The sequence below is a fragment of the Entelurus aequoreus genome, linkage group LG24, assembly GCF_033978785.1.
Source record: "Entelurus aequoreus isolate RoL-2023_Sb linkage group LG24, RoL_Eaeq_v1.1, whole genome shotgun sequence".
Lineage (NCBI taxonomy): Eukaryota > Metazoa > Chordata > Actinopteri > Syngnathiformes > Syngnathidae > Entelurus > Entelurus aequoreus.
This window is the reverse complement of record NC_084754.1, coordinates 35991670-36019420: the sequence shown is the minus strand read 5'-3', so window position 1 is coordinate 36019420 and position 27751 is coordinate 35991670. Positions and strand designations below refer to the sequence as shown.

Below are 27751 nucleotides of genomic sequence, written 5' to 3'. Positions count from 1 at the left end.
CCACAAAAAAATTGCATTATTGGCTTTATTTGAATAAAAAAATCTTACGGTACATTAAACATATGTTTCTTATTGCAATTGTGTTCTTAAATAAATAATGAACCTACTAGACAACTTTTCTTTTATTAATAAGATAGCAAACAAAGGCTCCTAATTTGTCTGATGATGTATGCAGTAACATATTGTGTCATTTATCATTCTATTATTTTGTCAACATTATGAGGGACAAGCTGTAAAAATTGATTATTAATCTACTTGTTCATGTACTGTTAATATCTGTTTTTTTTCTCCCCGTTTCAACGTGTTGTATCTGCACTTCTGTTAAAATGTAGTAATCATGTATTCTTCTGTTGTTTGACACTTTACATTAGTTTTGGGTGATGCCACAAATTTAGGTATCGGTCCGATACCAAGTAGTTACAGGATCGTACATTGGTCATATTCAAAGTCCTCATGTGTCCAGGGACGTATTTCCTGTGTTTATAAACATAATGTGAATTTTTTTAAAAAGGAAAAAAGATTGTGTGACGATAAAAAATATCGATGTAATCATCATAGTATCAACTATATACACTCCTGTACTTGGTATCATTACAGTGGATGTCAGGTGTAGATCCACCCCTGGCGTTTATTTACATTGTGACGTCAGTGAGTTACGGTGTGTAGTGAAGCATGTTTCGCTATTCCTCGTCCTGCAGTGATAATGGTACTTGTAAGAAACTTACTTTATTTGTCGCCATGGAGACAAGGATTAGTGATATAGAAGTACGGTAGCTAAAACACTGCCGACTGCGGATGAACGTTCGCCGCTAGCTAGTTAGCTATGTCTTAAAGCACCTCTTCCTGAGGGCGTTTCAGTGTTATAACTTCACCTTTATCTTTAATTTTTAAGCCAAAATGCGTTAATTCTCCCTTTTCTGTCTACACACTGTGTCTGCTTATAAGTACTCCGTGATTGTGCGCTGCCAAACATGCTCCTCTGCTCGTAAAACCAGCAATGTAACGACGCGCCGTCTTGCCCGGAAACCGTTACTTTTCAAACAGAGTATAGTACCGTTTTTGATTCATTACTACCGCGATACTATACTAGTACCGGTATACCGTACAACCCTAGTAAAAGTAAAACAACTGTAGTGACATATAATAATTTGCAGAAAACGTCTTACATTAGGCTAATGTCTGTATATAGCACGTCTTAAGTGGCCTACAATTGTGTGAGTGCTTCTCTAATGGACTGTGAAAGATGGCTAATTTACATAAAGAGTGTTTCCCCAAAGAAAGTTTAAATACAATGATCCTCCGACACGGACGTACAGCTGCAATAAGTGATGATTAGTCATACAGTTTATTTTGAACAGGTCTAATAACAAAGTTACAGTAAAGTACATCACATTTCTATAATTTAAAAAAAATAAAAAAAATAAAAGTAGTAGGAAGAAGCAAAGCCTGTTTAATCCCACCTATTTTTGTTAGCGTTTTGAAATAAAATGTCAAGAAAATGTTTCCAACCTTTAATCCTCCTATTTGAATGTTATTTTAAAGCTTGATTTAAATATTGTTTCATGTAAATCCTTCAAGATGCATGCATCACTATGCAAGCAGAATACAAGTTGAGGAATGATCACAAACATGCCTCAACACATAATTTCTGCTTGCGGCACCGTCACAAGGTTGAAGCGATGAAATTCAATTTCTGATGGCGCCATAAACAATCACACCGCCGAGCAAGGATTTATTATTAAATGTGCTCTGTTATGCAATCATAAAACTATCAGGTTTACTACAGGGAAGGGGAAATATGACTTTTTTTTTAATCCTTCAAACACATCACTGTCATAACAACAGTGACTCAGCAGAAAAAAGGCGCCGTCATACTGACAGTGCAACATCAACAAGAACCTGTCTCGGTCAGACATGCCCTGAGTCATCCCTCAGTGATGATGGAGTATTTCCCATGATGGCCCTCTCCACCTTTCTTTGTGCTTTCTTATTGTTGGAGGGTGTCTTGTAATTTGTGACGGACTCCTTATTTATTAACTTTCCATTTCAAATTTGTATATAATTGTTTATAAAACATTGTTTCATCATAATAATTAGAAAATATAATTATTATTACTAGTACTGTTATATTTATGGTATTAGATTACATTATTTTAATATGTTACTTTTATTTACCTTTATTTGTTGTTTTATTATTCAAAATTTTTTATACAATTATAATCTATCATGACATTATTATTATTGTTAAATTTACGGTATTAGATTACATTAATTTAATGTGACTTTTTTGATCGACATTTTTTAAAATACAATTATATAAATATTGTTAGCACTATATATAACAATGGTTATTGTTTTTTTTCTATTATTCTATTTGTTGTTTTTAATGTTCAATTTTTTAAATATAATTATGCATCATTACATTCATTAATATTGGTAATTGTTATATTTAAAGTATTGGATTACATTTGTTTAGTGTGTAATTTTTATATTTACCTTTTTAAAAATGCAATTACATACTTTATTACCACTTTCTATTATTATTATTGCATTATTTCTATTTAGTATATTTGTTATTTTTAATATTTAACATTTTATTTCGCTATTTTGTATATTACATTATTATTGTTAATAGTTTGATTTACGGTATTAGATAACATTATTTTAAGAGGTAGGTTTTTCTACATTTACTTAAAATTTTTTAAAAAATTACACAATTATTGTATTGCATTTCAACTATCTAATTATTACTATGAAATAGTAATCACTATGATTAGTTTTGTAATATGTTGGATTATTTTATTAATTATAATACATTCTTTATTAATGACACGCAATATATGCATGTTAGAAATAAACTCAAACTCAAGACTCAATGAGTATATATATTATATATTTATTGTAATCTATTTTTTTTGTTTAACTTGTACACATCCATCCATCGATTTTCTACCGCTTGTCCCTAACCGTTGATTATAAAAATGTTTGGGGGGAAAACCCGTACCTTTACCGTAACCTGTTTTTATTATTATAGGTTTCTTTGTGTCTAAATTTTACAATTTCAATGTTTATATTATTATCTAGTATTGCATGTATTCTTATATATTGCTTTTTTTAATTATTATTGCATCATTTAATATATTTTACATATTGAAATATTTACATACTCATTATTTATTTTTCAAACATAGGTGGTTCTCGAGTAAACAGATCTTATTGGTGTTCTTCAAACTCAATAAACCCTTTGTGTCCAAAGTTGGGGCTTTGGGCCATTTGTGGCCCACAGTTTACAACAGCTTACATTTTATCGGAGAGCGGGGCAAGCAGCGCAGGTGCGATGCAGAGTACTTAACATAAAATGAAACACATTTGGTATCAGAACATTAAAAAGAAGGCTTACTGTCGAGCCAAATTGAAAACAACGTCCAGTAACATAAACAAACTGCGGTATAGTGTGCACTCACAGTGACGATGATGATGCTGGCCTCTGTGAAGAGCCTCTTGGGAAGCTCGTAGAAGACGGGGTCCTGGTGGTAGTCAAAGGTCTTCAGCTCCTTCTCCCAGTTGTCCAGCTGAATGTACGTCCTGGCGTGCTGACTCAGCGATCCGTTGACTGTCGGGGAGCGGAACTGGATGACGGTGTCGCTCTTCTCATGGGCCACCTAAAAGAATCAGAATCAGAATTAGAAGTACTTTATTAATCCCAGAGGGGAAATTGAGATTTTCAGCACAATCCCATTCAAGATGAGACAAACATTACAGGGAGACAGAAAAATTATCGCAGACGGGTCTGCCAAGTTCCAGCGCCCCCTACAAAAAAAGGGTGAGAAACAGGTAAACGTTGGGGAGTGTGGGAGGGGGAAGTAAAAAAATATTCAGTCAAAGGCTGGAGTCTAGGGAGGGGGTCCAGACTGAGGCCAGGGGAAAAAAACCTCATAGCCATAGCACACATAAACATGTAACAAAGAACCCACAAAACCTGCAACAGAGGAGAGGGAGCGGAGCTACGGTGGCCGGCTGCTGCTGTATAAGCGCCACTTAGCCGTCCATCACTCCTAAGGGGAATCAAGTTGTGGTGAAGGTGTGGGGTGGTTGTGTGTGTGTGTGTGTGTGTGTGTGTGTGTGTGTGTGTGTGTGTGTGTGTGTGTGTGTGTGTGTGTGTGTGTGTGTGTGTGTGAGGGGGGGCTGCATATGCCCATTGTCCAGGGTGTATTGTTGTTGTGTCTATAGGCCTATAATTAAAAGTCAGCGAGGTAAATAGGTGGCGAGTAATAAGTTATGGTGACAAAGTTTATGAGGCATCGTGCAAAAAGTGGCTGTTTGAGGACTGTGAGAGGCAATCAACTCATGTTTTCATTGTTGGTAAAACCTCAATCTGTCACCCGAGAACCGTGCTGACTCACTCCTCCCCCTCTCGCTGTTTCTTTTACGATGCGCTGATATTTTTGCCGGCGCGCCATGGCTAGGTGACAACTCCACGTCGGCTCGTTAAAAATACAACAGCCGCGATGGCGGCGGGACAACGTGAGATTGTGCCTTCGTGCGACATGCACAGCGAGTTCAAGCTGTCAGTCACGGCGACGCCAAACTTTCACACCGCCGATAACGCCTCTCCCGCGTCAACACCTGCTGCCTACAGGCGCACGGCGCGGGACGGGAAGATTGTTGACAAGCCAAACTTTGTTTTAATCAGTGACCGCAAAGAATTGTGTGGAGTTAATTGTTGGAAGCAGTCGATACTAATAATCTTTCTGCTATTCAATACAAATAGGGATGGCTAACAAATATGGTGCTTTTATAGGTACCGTATTTTTCGGACTATAAGTCGACGTTTTTTTCATAGTTTGGCCATGGGTGCGACTTATACTCCGGAGCGACTTATATGTGAAATTATTTACACATTACCGTAAAATATCAAATAATATTATTTAACTCAATTGCAAGAGCGACGAACAAAGTGTCTGCACTCGTCACACACACATCAGCAATCGTCACTCACACGCCAACCAATAAGAATTCGGCGGGGGAGGGTCATGGCAGAAGTGCATTGTGGGTCATGGAATGCTAACTGCTATATGCTATACGCTACTGCCGGAGCTATTAAAATAGATCACATCAACATTGGCGGTAACTTATAAAAACTGAGAAGGGCTGAATTAAAATGGCACCGAAAAGGAAATCATATACTGCAGATTACAAGCCAGACGTAGTGAAATATGCAGCAGAAAACGGCGATCGAGCAGCAGAAAGAAAGGGAGCGGCGCATACCAGGAGCGACAACGAGGAAGAAGATTTCATGGGATTTAGCGATTAGGAGTGACAGATTGTTTGGTAAACGTATAGCATGTTCTATATGTTACAGTTATTGGAATGACTCTTACCATAATATGTTACGTTAACATACCAGGCACGTTTTCAGTTGGTTATTTATGCGTCATATAACGTACACTTATTCAGCCTGTTGTTCACTATTCTTTATTTATTTTAAATTGCCTTTCAAATGTCTATTCTTGGTGTTGGATTTTATCAAATAAATTTCCCCCAAAAATGCGATTTATACTCCAGTGCGACGTATATATGTTTTTTTCCGTCATAATTGTGCATTTTCGGCCGGTGCGACGTATACTCCGGAGCGACTTATAGTCCGAAAAATACGGTACTGACCGAATTCCGGTGGTAGTAGGCTGGGGGCGATAAGCCTGAAAACTATATCACGATATAGGATTTTTTATGTTGATCGATATCGTTAATTATTGATACTTTTTATGACTCATTTAAACCTGCCAATAAATACAGTAAAACAATTTCCAACTTACCAAGAGTGCTATTTATCAGTGGAGGGAATGTCTGGTAGATAGGTAGGATGAGCGCGGGGACAAGATATATTTTATTACTACCGCTTCAAGAGGTAGTCACCTGAAATGGTTTTCACTTCACAGGTGTGCTTGAAGCTCATGGAGAGAATGCCAAGAGTGTGCAAAGCAGTAATCAGAGCAAAGGGTGGCTATTTTGAAGAAACTAGAAAATAAAATATGTTTTCAGTTATTTCCCTTGTTTTGTTAAGTACATAACTCCACATGTGTTCATTCATAGTTTTGATGCCTTCAGTGACAATCTACAATGTAAATAGTCATGAAAATAAAGAAAACGCATTGAATGAGGAGAAGATGTGTCCAAACTTTTGGCCTGTACTGTATATATATATATATATATATATATATATATATATATATATATATATATATATATATATATATATATACAATATATATATATATATATATATATATATATATATATATATATATATATATATACAATATATATATATATATATATATATATATATACAGTATATATATATATATATATATATATATATATATATATATATATATATATATATATATATACAGTATATATATATATATATATACAGTATATATATATATATATATATATATATATATATATATATATATACAGTATATATATATATATATATATATATATATATATATATATATATATATATATATATATATATATATATATATATATATATATATATATATATACATACATACATACACACATACATATGAAGATGATCACCTTGACCTGGTCATTTGAAAAGTAGGTCGCCTGCTGAAAAAGTGTGCACTGTAAAAACTGAAATCTAAGTAAGATTACATATCTCAAATAAGGGTGATATTTGCTTATTTTCTGTCTGATAAGATAATTCTTCTCACTAAGGAGATTTTATGTTAGTGTGTTTACTTGTTCTAAGGGTTTTGGTCCGAAATGATCTCAGTAAGATATTACAGCTTGTTGCTGAGATTTTATGACCTATATTGAGTAAAACATGCTTGAAACTAGAATATCAACTGTTGCAATGCTGTGTCATTAACACTCACAAGTATAAAACTACTTTTTTTAAAGTAATAATTTCTTACTTCAAGCATGAAAAAAAAAAATCATGATGCCGAGCGCATATCATTGTGTCAAGATAATGACACTAGCTTTTACTTATTTAAGAATACTTTTCAACATATTCAGCAAACAGGTCTATTTTCTTTTTCTACCAAGAAAAGTGCACTTGTTATTAGTGATTATTGAGTGTTATAATATCCTTATTATAAGGTATTTTTGGGTTCATTGAGGTTGGCTAATTTTACTTGTTTTGGAAAGTCTTGACAAGCCGAATGTTCTTGTTCTATTGGCAGATAATTTTGCTTAGTACAAGTAAAATACCCCTAATTTTTGTACTTTTTTTCTTGTTATTGAACACTGACTTTTTGCAGTGTGGGCACTCTTGATCTAAAGCTAAATGACACAGTTACAGTGGTTGTTTTCATCATTCTAAATGGGTTATATTTCCTAATTCCACGACCTCCGTCCGCAAAACAGCATCGTTTTGTCTGCTCCCAGTGGATTAATGTGCAATAATCCGATGGGTGAACATCCAAACGGTAGCTGGGCCAACACTTAGCGGCATATCTGGCAACAAATGAGGCTGGTTTAGAAAGTATGCGTTACAAGAAAGTGCTCCAGGAGTCTGAGCAGCAATGTAATGTGCATGTTTACACAAGAGGCCAGCACACAGGCGGAGGGAAATGACTTGGCTGGACTTAAACCACAACAAGCTTAAGAAGGTGACCAGCCCAGGCCTTGGAGATAACACTTATTTCCACGCCAGCCTTTCATATCACTCCAGTCCCTCATGGGACGGAAGCAAGTGGGGGACTTGGCCCGTGAGTCGGGTGATAAAGAGCAACATAATCTCCCGCAAACCTTAATACCGGTATTAAATTTATCCCTGTAAAGGAAATGATCAACATTTTTGCTGCTTAGAGCTCGCCGCTAACACTGAGGACAGGCAAGCTGCCTGCTGCCACTTTTAAGCCCTCCCCTCCCCTATTTGACAGAGTCAATCTTGCTTTCTTAAGCTGAAGGGGGACGCAGTGTTTTTGGCGGAAGCTCTATCTCCAATCCTACAGGTTTTAGGATTTATGGACTGGGAAGTAAGATGAAGTAACACTGGCTTAGGTAATCTCTGGGATCAAGCGGGAGGGGAAGTGTGTCGGCCAAGAGGAAGACGAAGAAACGCTTGACGAGGCCGGGAATGGATCACCGCTGTATTCGTAAAGATGGATGGACAGGCGGCAGGCGGGTACAGATAATAATGGGAAAAAAAAAAAGGCAAAGGAGAAGTGAATGCATTCAAGAAGAGAAAATGAAGTGAAGAAAGAAATGATGATTGCGTGAGAACAGATTGATGGGGACAATAGGGAGAGGATGGTGCAGATAATTATAGGGAATTGAAAAAGAAATAGAACACACACACACACACACGCGCACACGCACACGCACGCACGCACACACCTCAGATGATGTCACGTTGTCTGCCCGGACATTAATGACGGCTCGCTGAATGATGTCGAAACCAGAACCGGTCACGACGATGTTTCTGCCGCCGCTGCAACACAAACACACACAATAGCTTCAAAATGGCATTCAAGTGAAAACATTTCAGGTGTCTAAATTAAACTGAACGCTCGCAAAGTGGAAAAAATACGCTTCAAAAAGCCACACCATCATCATGTATGACACCACTTTAGACTCAAATAGAACATACATGATTACTTTTCGGACCATAGGGCGCACCGGATTATAAGGCACAATGCCGATGAGCGGGTCTATTCAGGTCTATTTTCACTCAAAAGGCGCACCAAATTATAAGGCGCATTAAAGGGGTCAAAATATTATTATTTTCCCCTACATTTAAAACACGTAATGGTCAAAATGTTGCATGGATTATGTTTTACAGACCATCTTCAAGTCGTCTCTTCAGGATGCGCCGTTTTGTTGGCGGTCTTATTTACGTGCCTCCACTTCGACAGCGTCTTCTCCCTGTCATCTTTGTTGTACCGTAATTTTTTTTTAGCGCTTCCATATCGAGACTACTGACAGATATAAGTTAGAAAAGCTATCTTAGAAACAGCGAAAGCGGAGGATGAATAGACAACAAGAAGAAGATAAAGAAAGAAAAAAAAATTAATTTACTACATCGTCAGACGACAACTACCTCCTTAGTGGAATTTTTGTAATTTGAGGAAAATCGTTATTCATAATGGGTCAGCTAAATTGTGAACCACTACCTGTATTGGTTGTTACTACTTTATCTTTGACAATATATATATTTTTTTAGCAACTTTTTGTCCGCAAATCAATTAAATCATGGCATTAGAATGTGCATTTGTTTTTGCATTACGATGTAGCAATATTTTGTCCATTGTTTTTTTATGTCATTTTTTAATGTCATTTTTGAAGTCAGGAGGCGTAATGTTTTTGCAATGCCTTTATGTAAAAACATTGATTATTCAAGATAATTAAAAACGACATTTTATAGTGTTCACAAAATGCATTTTATCCATTAAACCTATGATTAAAGAATGTTGTCCACCCTTGTGGACATTTCCCCAACTATGTAAAAACATTGTTTATTAAAGAGAGTTAAAAACAACATTTTATAGTGTTCGCAAAATGCATTTGATCAATTAAACCTATAATTAAAAAATGTTGTCCACCGTTGTGGACATTTCCTCAACTATGTAAAAACATTGCTTGTTAAAGATAATTAAAAACAACATTTTATAGTGTTCGCAAAATGCATTTTATACATTAAACCTATGATTAAAGAATGTTGTCCACCCTAGTTGACATTCCCCAACTATGTAAAAGCATTGTTTATTAAAGAAAATTAAAAACAACATTTTATGGTGTTCGCAAAATGTATTTTATCCATTAAACCTATAATTAATTAATGTTGTCCACACTAGTGGGCATTTCCGCAACTATGTAAAAGCATTGTTTATTAAAGACAATTAAAAACAACATTTTATAGTGTTCACAAAATCCATTTTATCAATTAAACCTTTAATTAAACAATGTTGTGCACCCTAGTGGACATTTCCCCAAAAATGTAAAAACATTGTTTATTAAAGACAATTAAAAACAACATTTTATAGTGTTCGCAAAATGCATTTTATCAATTAAACCTATTATTAAAGAATGTTGTCCACCCAAGTGGACATTTCCCCAACTATGTAAAAACATTGTTTATTAAAGACAATTAAAAACAACATTTTATAGTGTTCACAAAATGCATTTTATCCATTACACCTATAATCAAAGTGGACATTTCCCCAACTCCTTGAAAAATGTATATTTTTAGAAAAATGTAAGTATAATTTTTTCATGCTTAGATTAATACAAACACTACAAAAACTGAAGTAGGTTATCAGAATTTATGCATCACAGGGTTGAAATGTTGGTTGTTGGTGTGTGTTATACTTGCCGTATTGTTGTTTAGACTAAGCTCATGAGCAATATTATGCTGACTGAGTTTGCTCTTTAACACTATTACTATACCTATAACACTGGTTCTGTTGCTGTTGTGTTGTGCAATATACTTTTTCATAAACAAAAATGTGCCCAATAGGTTTCCTTTCCACTTTCTGAAAGACTCCAAATCATTATTCAAGTAAGAAAATAAGTATACAAAATTATCAGCCTCTCTTAATTAACGCCTTGTTCCCCTACGCTTTAGAGAAATAAACTTCCTGATTATCATTTTTGGTCCGATCTAGAATTGACATCTACGGTAAAAGGTCAATTATATCAACTAATTATATTGGTGTTACTTTTTAAACTATCAGAAGATGAAATCAATAATAAACCAAATTACAGAATGTTATTCATGTCATTTGCAGAACATACTGTAGGTAGGCTGACCAACCACTTTGCAGCATGACACCGTAAACAATAGAGAAGCTTGTGAATACAAGTACAACACCTAATGTACAGATGATCAAAAGTATTTATTTGGGTAGGAATGTCACATGTTGCACCGACAACATTTTTGACAATCAAAGCATTATCGTATTAATCCACTTTTTGTTTAATTGACATCGCTGATAACACGGCGTCTGAACGAGGAACGGAGCTCCGCCCCCACGCGCGCTCCCGTGTTAGGGGATACAAAATATTTCCGGGATACAGAATTTTGCACGACACCAGAATGGATTATAAAAAAACTTACTAATTATGGAAAAAAATGTCCTCGTTGGCAGGTATGGCAAAGAGACAGATCAAGATTTTAACACATTGTACAGTACAGGCCAAACGTTTGGACACACCTTCTCATTGAAAACCGTTTCAGGTGACTACCTCTTGAAGCTCATGGAGAGAATGCCAAGAGTGTGCAAAGCAGTAATCAGAGCAAAGGGTGGCTATTTTGAAGAAAGTAGAATATAAAACATGTTTTCAGTTATTTCCCCTTTTTTTGTTAAGTACAACTTCACATGTGTTCATTCATAGTTTTGATGCCTTCAGTAACAATCTACAATGTAAACAGTCATGAAAATTAAGAAAACGCTTTGAATGAGAAGGTGTGTCCAAACTTTTGGCCTGTACCTTAGGTCGAAAAAAATGAAGAAAAAACAGAAAATAATGTTTTATATTTTTACAGAAATAAAAAAGACGGATTTCCGACCTTAGAGGGAAAAATCACATGCTTGTTAGCAGAATCACCAGTTTATTGAAGTGTGGTTATCAATTACGGTTTTATGGTCATTTTATTGCAAAATGGTAATACTAACCATCAGGAGTTTTACCTCGGTTTATCATTAATACCGGTAATTGTTACATTATTACGTGCTGAAAGCGGGAAGAGGTCCACTTACAAAACTCTGGAAAGTTAGTGTGTAAAGCTCGCAAAACCGCCCCTTTAATAACTCCCCTTGATAACAAACCTAGTAATAGTGAAGTACAGTCGATTGTTGTGTGGCACTGACCAGACAAAGCTTGCTTTGGGCTGATGGTCCAGCACGGTCGGGTTCTCCAAGAACTGGAAGGCACTGGGCACCGAGGTCAAGGTGCTCGTCCCATACTTCATGGTGACGGAGAGGGGGTCAGAGGGCACCTTATCAGCTCGGTACTCTCCTGTCCTGCAGGTGATTTCTTCTCCAAAGTGCTCCCTGCCGACACCAGGACAAAACAAAAATCAGAGGTGGCGGCAAAGGAGAGAGGTTGTGGAAGGGCGGCGGTGGCCTGACAGCTTGTTAAATCCCAGCTTTCCTGCAACTCTTGCTCGTTATTTCTTAGTTTTTGGTTGTTACCTCCACCTAAAATGTCACCAAGGACTGGTGTCATCTAGGGGCGTCATTACGCCATTAAAAGTGTGTTTTCTGATGACGTTTCGCCAACAGTTAAACAGTTAAAGCAAATAAAAACGTTGTAATATGCATGTCAGACCAGTAGGTGACGCTGTCTAAAGAAATAACGTGCTTGTCATTCCTGGTTTAGAAATGTTTGAAATAGCCGTCATGTGGTTTTAGATGTAGATGACAATACTTAATGACACAGTAGAGGTGGAGTACTGAAAATGCCGGACTATAAGCTGCTACTTTTTTCCTACGTTTTGAACCCTGCGACCGGTGCGGCTAATTAATCGATTTTTCTTCGCTAACGGCCATAATGCAAATAGTTTTCACAGAACACAAGTGTGTTATTGATTGTGCTTTGGCACCATGTTTTGGAGGAGTTTGCTCACTGCAGGTGCTGTGGGGTGAATGTGTAGAGCAGTGGTTTTAAAACAATTTCATCAAATACCACCTCAGAAAAAACGTTTTAACTACCGCCATATTGACCAACATTAAAATACAGGAGCGTAGTGGGCCCAAATATTCATTAAAAACTAGGCAGAGGTTTTATTGAAGACGTGTTTTTAATAATTTTGGCCACACACCGTTTGGACAGAAACAGTGTGTTTGAATATAGGAAAATAAAACACTGTACTTTAATTGAGTGATTCTTAGGCGTACCACTAGATAGAGCACGGGTACCACTAATGGTACATGTACAACTGTCATGTCTGTTCATGTTTTTGTTTTGGCCATGTGTTTGTTTTTTGGACTCTTTTTAGTTTCTGGTTGCACTTCCTTGTTTGGTTTGGTTTCCATGGTCACCCATTAGTTTTCACCTGTCTTGTCACGCACCTGTTTCACGTTTCGAGTCACGCACCTGTTGTTAATCATGTCTGTGTTATTTAAGTCCATTGTGTTTCTGTTGTTCGTCCTGGCGACATCACATTCATCTTCTCCACACATTTATGCTCTGCTCATGTTATCATCGTTTTTCTATAGTCCATGCTGATCTTCTCATGCCAAGTAAGTTTTTGTTTAATAGTTTTTGTGCCCTTGTGCAAGTCTTTTGTTTTGTCATAGTCAAGTTTTTACCTCCGCTGTGAGCCCTTTTTGTTTGTACATGTCCTCACCTGCACGCCACGTATGGTCCAATTAATTTGCACCACGGGAGAACAAGCCACGCCACAGAACAAGTCATGACAGATGTCGCCAGCTGAAGAGTTCTCCCGCATGATTGGACGAAGGAACGTGGGAGGTCCTGCGCGCCATGGAAGCAGAGACACTTCGCCATTCCCCCATGGAGCGCAGGGATCTCATGTGGGGTCCGACCGGCAAACTGGTGCCGATCAGCTCCGTTTGGCACGTCATCCCTGTCCCGGAAGCGCCACTCCAGGCCGAGGACGTCAGGGAAGGTGAGCGGACAGCACGCTGCGCTCCCGCAAGCCCCTCCCCCTCCGGGCGGAAATGGGCCGCAGCCTGCCCGGCTTCCCCAGGATGACATCATAGACCAAGATTTTTTTGTGGGGGGGAAGGAAAGACATTTTTGACAATTTAGAGGGGAGGATTTTGCCCCCCTCCTGACCTCCCTCCACCCACCCCAAAAGACGGTTCCAGACCGCGGGGAGCGTGTCTGGGATCCGCTCCTTGAGGGGGGGGGGGGGGGGCTAGGGCTGGGGACTGTTCAGGTGGGGTCGTTCTTCGGTCTGCCAAGCCACAGCCTCCAGCTCGGCCACCACCACCTGAATTTCGTAACGCCAAGCCACAGCCACCAGCACGGCCGCCACCACCAGTCTTTCGACCTGCCAAGCCACAGCCTCCAGCTAGGCCACCTCCACCTGCTCCACGCCCTGCTCCAAGGCTATAAACATGCCTAGCAGCTCCACCATGCAAAGCTCCACCATGCCCAGCTTCATGCCAAGCGCCACCAGTCGCAGCTTCACGCCAAGCGCCACCAGTCGCAGCTTCACGCCAAGCGCCACCAGTCGCAGCTTCACGCCAAGCGCCACCAGTCGCAGCTTCACGCCAAGCGCCACCAGTTGCAGCTTCACGCCGCCAAGTGCCGCCAGTAGTAGCACCACAACAAGCTCCGTTACCTGCTCCCCGACGCCAAGCTCCGTTACCTGCTCCACGACGCCAAGTGCCGCCAGTCGCAGCTTCACGACGCCAAGTGCCGCCAGCCGCAGCTTCACGACGCCAAGTGCCGCCAGTCGCAGCTTCACGACGCCAAGTGCCGCCAGTCGCAGCTTCACGACGCCAAGTGCCGCCAGTCGCAGCTCCACGACGCCAAGTGCCGCCAGTCGCAGCTCCACGACGCAACCTCTCAAGCCAAGACCAAGATCCCCCAAGTCCAAACCAAGACCAAGACCCCCCAAGTCCAAGCCAAGACCAAGACCCCCCACGCCAAGACCAAGTCCAAGACCAACCATGCCAAGACCAAGACAAAGTCCAAGACCACCCTCGCCAAGACCAGGACCAAGACCCTCGCCAAGACCAAGACCCAGACCCTCGCCAAGACCCTCCAAGCAGCCAAGACCCTCCAAGCGGCCAAGACCAAGCTTCACCGCCCGAAGTGCCACGCCAAGCTTCGCCGCCTGCTTCGTCTGCTGCACCCGCACCTGCGTCACCTGCGGCTTCAACGCCTGCAATGACGACGACGCGCCTGCCTCCTCGCCTGCCACGGTTGTGGCCACTACCTGGTCGTCCGCCACGCCAAGTGCGCCCACCTCTTCGTCGGCCACGCAGTGGCCCTTCCCGGGTCGCCCACCTCGCCTATGGTGGCGGCGTTCCACTCGCCGCTGCCACATGACTATGCCTTGGTGGATTCGGGGCCACTTGGCCTGGCGACCCACCGCCATGTCCCCCTCCCGCCCTCCCATGACTCTTGATCCTGTTTTGTGTTTTGTTTTTTGGACATCTGGGATCTGTCCGTAAGGGGGGGGTTCTGTCATGTCTGTTCATGTTTTTGTTTTGGCCATGTGTTTGTTTTTTGGACTATTTTTTGTTCCTGGTTGCACTTCCTTGTTTGGTTTGGTTTCTATGGTCACCCATTAGTTTTCACCTGTCTTGTCACGCACCTGTTTCACGTTTCGAGTCACGACCTGTTGTTAATCATGTCTGTGTTATTTAAGTCCATTGTGTTTCTGTTGTTCGTCCTGGCGACATCACATTCATCTTCTCCACACTTATGCTCTGCTCATGTTATCATCGTTTTTCTATAGTCTATGCTGATCTTCTCATGCCAAGTAAGTTTTTGTTTAATAGTTTTTGTGCCCTTGTGCAAGTCTTTTGTTTTGTCATAGTCAAGTTTTACCTCCGCTGTGAGCGCTTTTTGTTTGTACCTTTTTTTTTAGTTAAAATATTAAACATGTCCTCACCTGCACGCCACGTATGGTCCAATTAATTTGCACCACGGGAGAACAAGCCACGCCACAGAACAAGTCATGACAACAACAGGTTGAGAAACACTGGTCTACAGTATTTCCTTCTGTTTAGTGCTTTAAACCGGAATTATAAGTGCTCCGTTTTCGAGTCATCCATGGCGTTTCTACTCGTATGGATTCTTCAGTCATCGCTCCAAGCAACATTTGTAAGTTTTACAATACACCTAAAACTATTCATACTTACTAAACCGGCCCATGTGTGATGTCTGTAGGAGTGTTTTCAAGCATATTTATAATGTAATCAAGCGAGCAACGTTAGCATTGGCTAATATGCTAACACGTTTACAAGTGTCTGTGTTAGTACTATCAACTTTCAATTGCATTCTTTTCGTATCGTTTCAGTTTCACATATTCCTCAGTAAATACACCAAAATGTCACTGTGGAGTTATTGAGTCTGTTTGGCTGATTGGACCGCTAGCTTCCGCAGCTAGTGAGTCCATGACGATGACTTCTGTTTTGTTTGATCAGCCGTTTTACTGCCGTGTGACAGACACCATTTGGAAACAATTAAGGTATGTAAATAAACATTTACAAAACCTTTCTGTGTAAATAACTCATTTCAAAATGTTTATATCTGCGCCTTATTATTATTACAGTGCAATACTTTTTCATAACATGGTCACTACTGCCTAGTTTCTCTTGTTATATTCTTATTTTACTGTTATATTTTTATTCTCATTGTTGCTTTTTATTTGTATTCTTATTGCAATATTTTTCTATTTTGTTTCCATTTATTCCCCCATTATTTACTTTTTACTTTTTAAATTCGATCTCAATTCTGTACACTGCTGCTGGAATTTTAATTTTCCTGAGGGAACTCTCCTGAAGGAAGGAAGTACTATCTATCTATCTATCTATCTATCTATTAAGCTATCTTATAGTTCGCTGCGGCTTATGCATGTAAAAATATTTTCTTCTTTTAAAATTTAGTGGATGCGGCTTATATACCGGAAAACACGGTAAATGTATACATTGACAATGATGGCGTTGTCCACCATATTTGGTAAAATTTGTTTAAACTCTCACTGGATTCTCTTAAATATGTTTGTTTTATTGACATACAAGCTTCAGATCAAACACTACGTGACATACGGTGTTCCTCAGGGCTCATTTATAGGGTCCCACACATTTAAAAAAAACTTGACTGTGCAACTCAAATATTCCAAACCAAAACGTTTTCAGCTGGGTTGAATACATAGGTACATTTTTATTTTCTGCTATTTACCAAATTTCAAAAAGAGCTTCAAGAAAATACTTTTACAGAGTGCCACATTGGTCATTTGTTGGTAAAGGTGTCCCGATACAACTTTTCCACTTTCGATACTAACGAACAATGGTAGGTATGATAAACGGTAACCTAATGTCAGATGCTTTTGAAGTGGAGTGTTAATTAGTTTTTGGCGACCCCTAGTGGTCACAATATTTCATTACCTTAAGGGCATGACACAATAAATTAAATGATGTGAAGATTTTTGTTACTGGATATTTCCTAATACGCCTCTGCCTTTGTATTTGTAAATAATATGTAACGATGAATATTCAACACTTGTATATATTGACAAATGTCGTATTTTAGACTGCAATATTGTTTAATTAAGGACACTTATTACGTATGTCTAGCTTGTGTGCTATCGTATGGTTGGCTGTTGTGTAGCTGCTAGCTCCTAGTAGACTATGTTGTGTGTTGGGACTAAATCATAAACTGGACAACATCCTGGAGACGCTGTCCATTGCAAAGTATGATGAATTTGAGGACCAGAAATAGTAAAATAGAGTGAAACGTTCACACACAAACATTGTTTTGAATTCACGGATTGTTTTCCGTGGCTGCAAGCGACACCGGCCCCCTTTCTGTCTCCTCCTCTTCCCCCCATGTTTACATTTTATGGGGCGCTGCCCTGTTGAAAATTTAATTTGGTTGTACTTTTTAAGAGCAATGACAATAAAGGGCTATCCTATCCTGCTTATTGGAAGACACTTAGATGTTACTTGGCACAAGTCACGCACTGCAGGACTGTTTGTATTGGAGCTTCGATCTGAGACTTTAAATGGAAGCCGATTTTATCCGATACTTGTTTTTTGCTGGTATCGAACCGATATCGAATGGGGACACTCCTGATTCTGCATGCTTTTTGCTGTCACTTTAACAGTGTACTATGTCTTGGGACTGCGTAGTGTTCACAATAAACAGTGTTCACATTAAACAGAACCACACAAGGGTTCACTGGGGCGGTATAGCTCGGTTGGTAGAGCGGCCGTGCCAGCAACTTGAGGGTTGCAGGTTCGATCCCCGCTTCCGCCATCCTAGTCACTGCCGTTGTGTCCTTGGACAAGACACTTTACCCACCTGCTCTCAGTGCCACCCACACTGGTTTAAATGTAACTTACATATTGGGTTTCACTATGTAAAGCGCTTTGAGTCACTAGAGAAAAGCGCTATATAATTGATTGATTGATTGATTGACTTGAACACATGCACAAAATGGCCCTTAATGCAAGCGCAACAGACAAGTGTGACGACTCACTAAAAGACAGGATTTGATCTCATTAAGAACATTTCTTTAACTATGTTTACACTGCAGGCCAAAGTGACCCAAAATCTGATTTTTTGGAGATCTGATTTTTAGCAGACTCCAGTGTAAACACGCACAAGCCCCAATGCGGCCTCCACGTCACTTGCATGCACACTTCGATAAAGTGAAAGCAAAGGAAGTTGACCGGGAGGAAGTCGCTAGTACTACAAAATAAAATTAAAGTTGCAACACCTTAAAAATGAGTGTTTTTTTATGTAAAATAAATATTAGGTATGAATTGATGTACAGTAGAGGCCAAAAGTTTGGACACATCTTCTCAGTCAAAGCGTTTTCTTTGTTTTCATGACTATTTACATTGTAGATTGTCACTGAAGGCATCAAAACTATGAATGAACACATGTGGAGGAGTTATGTACTTAACAAAAAAGGGGAAATAACTGAAAACATGTTTTATATTCTAGTTTCTTCAAAATAGCCGCCATTTGCTCTGATTACTGCTTTGCACACTCTTGGCATTCTCTCGATGAGCTTCAAGAGGTAGTCACCTGAAATGGTTTTCACTTCACAGGTGTCTTTGAAGCTCATCAAGAGAATGCCAGGAGTGTGCAAAGCAGTAATCACAGCAAAGGGCGGCTATTTTGAAGAAACTAGAATACACAAAACCTGTTTTCAGTTATTTCACCTTTTTGTGTTAAGTACCGTATTTTCCGCACCATAAGCCGCACCTAAAAACCACAATTTTTATCAAAAGCAGACAGTGCGGCTAATAACCCAGTGCGCCTTATATATGGATTAATATTCATATTTATTTTCATAAAGTTTAGGTCTCGCAACTACGGTAAACAGCCGCCATCTTTTTTCCCCGTAAAAGAGGAAGCGCTTCTTCTTCTACGGTAAGCAACCGCCAAGGTGAGCACCCGCCCCCGTAGAAGAAGAAGCGCGCGGATATTACGTTTCATTTCATTTGTGTATTTCTGTAAAGACAACAAAATGTCTCCTACTAAGAGACACGCGTACATTGTTCCACTGACTTTTGATATTCATGTGAACCGCACTGTGGATACAACGGGAACACGTACGGTGAATATTCGCACCTCAGGGAATGAGAAGTCGTCCTACTGTGGTTCTAGCTTGCCATGCTAACGGCCAGAAACTTCCACCCACGGTGATATTCAAAAGGAAGACCTTGCCAAAAGAGAACTTTCCAGCCGGCGTCATCATAAAAGCTAACTCGAAGGGATGGATGGATGAAGAAAAGATGAGCGAGTGGTTGATAGACGTTTACGCGAAGACACCGGGTGACTTTTTTCACGCAGCGCCGTCCCTGTTGATCTATGACTGCATGCGCGTCCACATCATCGATGGTGTCAAAAAACAAGTGAAGCACACCGAAGAAGAATAATTCGAGGGATTTGTGGATGAGTAATAACTTCAGAAAGTGAGCTTTAAATGTTTGTTTTGTGTGTTGTGTGACACTAACGTGTTAGCAACGTTGAGTTATTGATGTTGCTATAGCTCTGCACTATTTTGAGTGTTACTATTTTTGTGATTGCACATTTGCACATTACATTTTGGGAGTGAACAGAGTTGTTAGAACGCTGGTTTGTAATATATTATTAAAGTTTGACTGACCTATCTGACTGTTTTGTTGATGTTCCCTTTAGCGTAGCGTAGGTGCGGCTAATAGCACGGGGCGGCTAATAGGTAAACAAAGTTTTGAAATATTCCGTTCATTAAACGTGCGGCTAATAACACGGGGCGCCTTATGGTGCGGAAAATACGGTACATAACTCCACATGTGTTCATTCATAGTTTTGACGCCTTCAGTGACAATCTACAATGAAAATAAAGAAAACCCATTGAATGAGAAGGTGTGTCCAAACTTTTGGCCTGTACTGTATATAGTGTAATATATTTGGGAGGGTTGTCATTTTTTAATGGCTGTTAAGTAGAGGAGACACGGACATCAGCGTGGATCTACGGGAGACTTATTTTTCAACTCACATGTAAGACAATACGCCACAACGTCAATTTGGGTCTTTCAACAATGGGTATATTCATATATTACATATAGACTATTATTTGTGCAGTATTGACAAGTGATGCACCGAAAATGTGGTCGTCTTAAATAAAAAACGAAACTGAATGATGAAATATCCATTTCCGCTGGCGACTGCGTCTTTCCGGTGCAGACGAGTGACATAGCTCGCTCAAAGCTGGCGAGAAAATCACATTTGGGTCACATTGCGTTTAGACTGAAGTCACATTTGAAAAGATCAGATTCCAATCGGATTCAGGACTACCTCCTGATGTGTCCTGAATCTGATGCCAAAAGATCAGATTTGAAGCACTTTGGAGCGTTTAGGCTGGCAAAAAAAAGATCAGATCTGCGTCACCCGAGGGTAAAGAAAAATCAGATTTGGTGTGCAGTGTAAACGAGGCCATTATGACATTTCATTTGTGTGAAGTCTGCAGAATGTTGAATGCATCCTGTAAGACGATTAGCCGGGGGTCCTTACACAGTGCAGCCCACTCCTCCAACAGTGATATGGATGTCCTCCTTACTGCCGGTGTCCAAAAAGCTTCCAGTGATGGTAATGAGGGTCCCCCCAGCTTTTGGACCTCGGCTTGGTGTAACCGCTTGAGGAATCGGGTCCTGGCGATGTGAGAGGAGAGATAAAGGAAATGAGATGAAACACATATATATATGTATATATACACACACAATTTATGCTTAGCCACCTTCAGCACACACTCACACTCGCACACACACACGCATACACATACACACACACACACACACACACACACACACACACACACACACACACACACACACACACACACACACACACACACACACACACACACACACACACACACACACACACACACGACAAGTAGCCTAAAGGCAAACACTTGTTGGTACACATGTGAACAAGATCCACATTCCCATCTCGCCTCCTTGATCTTCCCCCTCATCATGAGACTCCAACAAGAAGCACATCTGCCTCAATTTGCTGAGCAAACACTTAAGGCGGAGCACTCCCCTGTGGGGAAGCTTTAGAGATATGAAAGGCGAGTTAAAACGCTGGGCTGCCTCTTAGAGTATTACAGAGAAAAGAGGTCGAGTCCTAGGCATCTGCAACGGAAAGAATGTGGCTTCTTCTACGTATGTATTGTACTGCATTAACCACACCGCCTTGTCCTCGGAAATCAATTTGTTTGGCAAAAGTAGGACTTCTATAAAGGTTGGCACTCATGGTGATGTAGCTACCAAAGAAAAACTGTGACATTAAAGACGCATATAACAATTTTGGACATGTTGAGAGTAGGGCTGTCCCGATACCAAAATGTATTTCGATACTTTTCTAAATAAAGGGGACCACAAAAATTGGCAGTATTGGTTTCATTTTAACAAATAATCTTAGGGTACATTAAACATATGTTTCTTATTGCTATTTAGTCCAAACAAAGGCTCCTATTTAGTCTGCTGACATATGCAGTAACATATTGTGTCATTTATCATGTCAACATTATAAAGGACAAGCTGTAAAAAATTATTATTAATCCACTTGTTCATTTACTGTTAATATCTGCTTATTTTCTGTTTTTAACATGTTCTATCTACACTTCTGTTATAATGTAATAATCACTTATTCTTCTGTTGTTTGATGTTTTACATTAGTTTTGGATGATACCACAAATTTAGGTATCGATCCGATATCAAGTAGTTACAGGATCATACATTGGTCAAATTCAAAGTCCTCGTGTGTCCAGGGAAATATTTCCTGAGTTTATAAACATAATATGAATAAAAAAAAATAGTACCGTAGTAGTATCGATTAGATACGCCATTGTACTTGGTATCATTACAGTAGATGTCAGGTGTAGATCCACCCATGGCATTTGTTTACATTGTGATGCCGGTGAGCTATCGTATCCTCCTATGGCAGACCTGGGCAAATTAAGGCCCGGGGGCCACATGCGGCCCGTTAAGCTTTTCAATCCGGCCCGTCGGACATTTCCAAATAATTTTTTTAGATCTTTAAGATGGAAACTGTACCTGCCATTATGATGTGCAGTGATGTTTTCAAATTATCATAAGTCTTGAACTATACAAAGTATTTCAATGGTTGGAATCGGTGCTTTTGCATAATCTCACCAATCACCAAAATGATTCCCGAATGCGGCCACCGCTGCTGCTCACTGCTCCCCTCACTTCCCAGGGGGTGGAACAAGGGTATGGGTCAAATGCAGGAGGTAATTTCACCACACCTAATGTGTGTGTGACTATCAGTGGTAGTTTAACTTTAACTTTAATATACTAGTTACTATGTTAATCTAATTAGTTACTATGGTATTCTAATTAGTTACTATGGTACTCTAAGTCACAGCAGCTCAGACGAGGCACCAAGCAGTGTGGGTGGGGAGCGTTTCCACTGAGTGTTTCCAGAGCGGCCTGAAATGCGTGTGTCAGGGACAGACGCGGAAGGAGATTTTTTACAACAAAGTTCTAAAGTTTAGTGATAAATCAGATTGTAGGAGGGTTTTGTTTTTTTTACCCTTCGCGTTCATATTTCGTTGTGTTTGTTGCATTTTTGTTGCATTTCGCTTGATTGTAAAATATGTCAATCAAGAGGGGGTGTGACGTTCATATGTCAATATTCAGTGTTTTATCAGTCATAGTTAATATTGTGCGATGAGGTGGCGACTTGTCCAGGGTGTACCCCGCCTTCCGCCCGAATGCAGCTGAGATAGGCCCCAGTAGAAAATGGATGGAATATTATAAACCCCACATTCTTTATTTTCACGTACATTCTGGGTGTCTCATTCAGTAAAAAAAGTTGAAATTCCATTCCTTTTTTAAGGCGGTCTGTCATAACGTTTTTAGCATTCAATCAGACATTATTGTGAGGTTTTGTAGTAGTGTTCCTAAAAATAAATATACTAGCCCCCAGACACATTTATTTCTCTAAATTTGGCCCCCGAGTCAAAATAATTGCCCAGGTCTGTCCTACGGTGTGCAGTGAAACACGTTTAGCTATTCTTTGTCCTGCAGGGATGATACTTGTAAGAAACTTACTTTATTTGTCGCCGTGGAGACAAGAATTTGTGATTTAGAAGTAGCTAAAACACTGCAGACTGCAGATGGATGTTAGCTGCTAGCTAGCTAGCCATGTCTTAAAGCACCTCTTCCTGAGGGCGTTTCAGTGTTATAGCTTCACCTTTATCGTTAGTTTTTAAGCAAAAATGTGTCCATTCTCCCTTTCTAGTTTCCACACTGTGTCTGCTTATAAGTACTCCGTGATTGTGCGCTGCCGAACATGCTCCTCTGCTCGTAAAACCAGCAATGTCACCATGTGACGACGACACGCCGTCATGCCCATTAGAAATAAAAAATACTTTTCAAACAAAGTATAGTACCGTTTTTGATTCATTAGTATTGCGATGCTATACCAGTATACCGTACAACCCTAGTTGAGATTGTATCTACTGTTATAAACAGTGTTCGTATTAACATTGTTACTTTTACTAGTAACGAGTAATCTAATCAATTACTTTTAGGTTCTTTACAACGGCGTTAGCGATAGCTCTTACGTTACGTGGCACACTACTTTTGATGTGGTTTTAGATCGACAACAAGACAGCGTCATAAGCTAATGCAGGACATATCTTTTTACTGGTGAAAGCATCAAGCAGCACTAAAATTAACTTGATATCAAACAGGAAGTGGCACCATCACGCTGTGACACAGCAGACAACAACATACGCTCACGTACATGATGGGAATATTGAACAACAAATCAATGATTGGATTGACAAACTTTCCACCCAAACAATACCCCGTTTGTTGACAAGAAGATATGAAAGCCATGGAAGCACATTTAATCTGTTTATGAAGCAGAGGTAACACAATCCGGTAAAAAGATTCAAAAATGCCGCTGCTAACTGTTAATCCGTTGAAACCCTCTGACGTCACGTTGCTAGGCAACAACAAGCCTTTTAAAGGCACAGACCCCGCACACTATGCCCTAATATTAAACATCTCTCAAATGCATAAGCCAGATATTTAAAGTTTTTTAGTTTTTTTTTAACGTATAAATTACTTTCCCTAGTAATTAATTACATTTATTAAAGAGTAATTCCGTTAGCAATTCAATTACTTTTTTTTGTCAAAGTACAGAGTAACTATATTTAATTACTTTTCAAAAGTAATTTTAAGAACACTGGTTATAATCACATCAAATTGATCAAAATGATCCAAATAAAACTTTATGCGCACAAAATATGTACAGTATATACTTGTACTGTATATTTTTCTGAGCGATTTTAGCTTTTGGCTATGTCAAAGAGCTAAAACTTGCATGAAGAAGAGAAATGTACTGTTGTAGGACTTGTCTAATTTGCAAGACATTTTTTTCTCCCCATAAAATTCAGACTTTGTCATGAAACTTTTACATGTTATATTTCATAATATTGGTATTTTTGTTATAACCCTTTTCCACCGCAGGAACTTTTTCAGGAATTTTTCCACTTAAATAAAGTTCCCCCTGTGTTTCCACCAAAAACTACCTGGGTAGATTTAGTTTTTCAAGAACCTTTCAGAGTTCGTCCTAGCTAGGTGGGACTTTTCGAAGCTACCCTGAACTTTTTTGGGGGCGGGTTGTGCTGATTGGTTGAACACTGTTGGGGGCGTTCCTGAAAACCTATTTTTCAAACACATGACCGCCATTGAGGAGGCTTGTTTATTTCTTATTTTTTGTGTATTTCTATGACAACAAACTTGACAACGGAGAGAAAGAAGAACAAAAGTAACTTTCGACTTGCAAGAACGTTTGTGGGACATCTTTGTGCTGAAGAACACTGATCAGTGGAACTATCTTGCATTGTTTTTACTCAGCAGTAGTCTTTAAACTATATGTAGTTTATTGTTGTTTATTAGTTTTACAAACTTCATTTCTATACACGGAGCTACGAAAAGTGGACGGACTCTTTTAAACAAATTTATAGCGGAGTATGAAGCCGGACTTGAAGCGGAGACATCAGCTGCTTACTACTCGGACTTTGTTGGATAAATGTGAAATAAAGGAGGCAGCGCATGAGTGGAAGGAAGGTACCGTATTTTCCGCACTATAAGGTGCACCGGATTATAAGGCGCACCTTAAATGAATGGCCTATTTTAAAAATGTGTTCATATATAAGGCGCACCGCATTATAAGGCGCATAGATGGGACAAATGCAGAGGACAAATTTCACCACATCTAGTGTGACAATCATTGGTTCTTTAATCTTAAAAGAATAGACGCTACAGTAGAGGCTGGGGTTACGTTATGCATCCATTAGATGGAGCTGCGCTAAAGGGAATGTCAACAAAACAGTCAGATAGGTCAGTCAAACTTTATTAATAGATTACAAACCAGCGTTCTGACAACTCCGTTCACTCCCAAAATGAATAAACAGCTGTTTTATTATTTTCCCCAAGATAAAGTCAGTGACGTGGTATTTCGTTTATCTTTTAACAACAGCAAGGTATAACATGTAGTGCAACACTTATATCACATAGTGGCATACTTGCCAACCCTCCCGAATTTTCCGGGAGACTCCCGAATTTCAGTGCCTCTCCCGAAAATCTCCCGGGACAACCATACTCCCGAATGTATCCAGATTTTCCAGCCGGACAACAATAAACTGCCTTTAGCGTCCTCTCTCACCTGAAAAGGAGACTATTATATATGTGTCCGTTATCCATAGGTTTATCTATAACCCATAAAGTAGGCAGGCACGGAGCTAATTCTTAGCGTGTGTTTATTCCAGCCGGCACGTTAATACACTGACACACAACATCCGGATTTCCATCATGCATTGCTTCAAAACTACGGCAAGTAGTAACGGTCAGAGAAGCACAAGGCGGCGCCAACGCAGCCCAGTATTATGGGCCACCTTGCTAAATGGAGACCCGAGGGTGTTACATATGCCGAGACAAAGATGGTTATGCCGATAGCTGCAAGCAACATCTCGTTCTCATTTGCGGATGTTTTCAACAAATCCGTGAAGGATATGTTCCCGGATTCAGAGATCGCTCGCCAGTACTCAAATGGCAGAACAAAGGCTACTCAAATAGTGAAAAGTAAGTGTTATTTTTTTTTTAAGTAAGCAGCAAGTACAGTACAGTTAGTAGAAGTGTGTTTTCATTACTGTGTACTGTAAGAAATACTTGAATTTCAGTGAATTCTGGCTATAAATATACTCCTCCCCCTTAACCCCGCCCCCCGGCCTTGCCCACCTCAACCCCCCCCCTCAAACCTCCTCCATTCAATAAACACGTAAAAAACAGTCTGATACTGTTACGGTAAATCAAACGTTAATATAGTAACACTCGAAATAGTGCAAAGCAATAACACTATATCAATAACTCAACGTTGCTCAAACGTTAATGTCACACAACACAACACACAAAATAAACATGTGAAGCTCACTTTATTAAGTTATTCCTCATCCACGAATCCCTTGAATTCTTCATCTTCAGTGTCCGAATTTAAACAGTTGGGCGAATACGGCATCCAACATGCCCGGCTCCGTCTCTTTGAAGTCGTCATTAATCGAGTCAATGTCGCTGCTGTTGTCTAGCACTTCAGTGACAATGTTCAATTCTCTCGCTGCTGCTCTATTCCCGTGTTCTACTGCGTGACTGATCGCCTTGAGTTTAAACTCTGCGTCGTAAGCGTGTCTCTTAATAGGAGCCATTTCGGGGTCAGCTTTTGAGAAACTTGGAGGTTTTTAGATGTGCCTTTTCGTGCGGAAAATACGGTATATAACATCAAATGTTCACTATTTACTTTATTACATGTTGTAAAAGTAGTCAGTGACACTCCATTTGTGTAGTTATTAGCCTCAACCCCAGTCAACAGAATGCTAATGCTAACAAGTTAACGCTAAAGCAGCCCTAAGATAAACACTGACATTTATATATTGTTATTTACAGATAAACACTGACATTTATATATTGTTATTTACAGATAAACACTGAAATTTATTATTTATATATTGTTATTTACAGATAAACACTGACATTATTTATATATTGTTATTTACAGATAAACACTGACATTTATTATTTATATATTGTTATTTACAGATAAGTACTGACATGTATTATTTGTATATTGTTATTTACAGATAAACACTGACATTTAATATTTATATACTGTTATTTACAGATAATCACTGACATGTATTATTTATATATTGTTATTTACAGATAAACACTAACATTTATTATTTATATATTGTTATTTACAGATTAACACTGACATGTAGTATTTATATATTGTTATTTACAGATAAACACTGACATTTATTATTCATATAATGTTATTTATATATAAATAATACATGTCAGTAATAAATAATACATGTTTATATATTGTTATTTAGGGCAGCATGGTGGGACACTGATATTTACTATTTATATACTGTTATTTACAGATAATCAGTGACATGTATTATTTATATATTGTTATTTACAGATAAACACTGACATGTATTATTTATATAATGTTATTT

The 27751-nt window shown here is 39.1% G+C and overlaps 1 protein-coding gene across 5 annotated transcripts in view; it reads right to left on the bottom strand.

The window, feature by feature from the left end:
- The window catches only part of plxnb2b (plexin b2b), a 629608-nt gene that overhangs the window by 113430 nt on the left and 488427 nt on the right, over positions 1-27751 (bottom strand). For all 5 annotated transcript variants that reach the window (XR_009824287.1, XR_009824286.1, XR_009824288.1 and 2 more), the window contains 4 exons: positions 20704-20840; positions 11859-12041; positions 8386-8479; positions 3465-3662 (listed from right to left, as the gene is read on the bottom strand). Coding sequence is in view for 2 of the 5 variants with exons in the window: in XM_062035284.1 (XP_061891268.1) it covers positions 3465-3662; positions 8386-8479; positions 11859-12041; positions 20704-20840 (612 nt within the window). In the remaining 3 variants the exon portion in view is untranslated. The remainder of the gene's footprint in view (positions 1-3464; positions 3663-8385; positions 8480-11858; positions 12042-20703; positions 20841-27751) is intronic.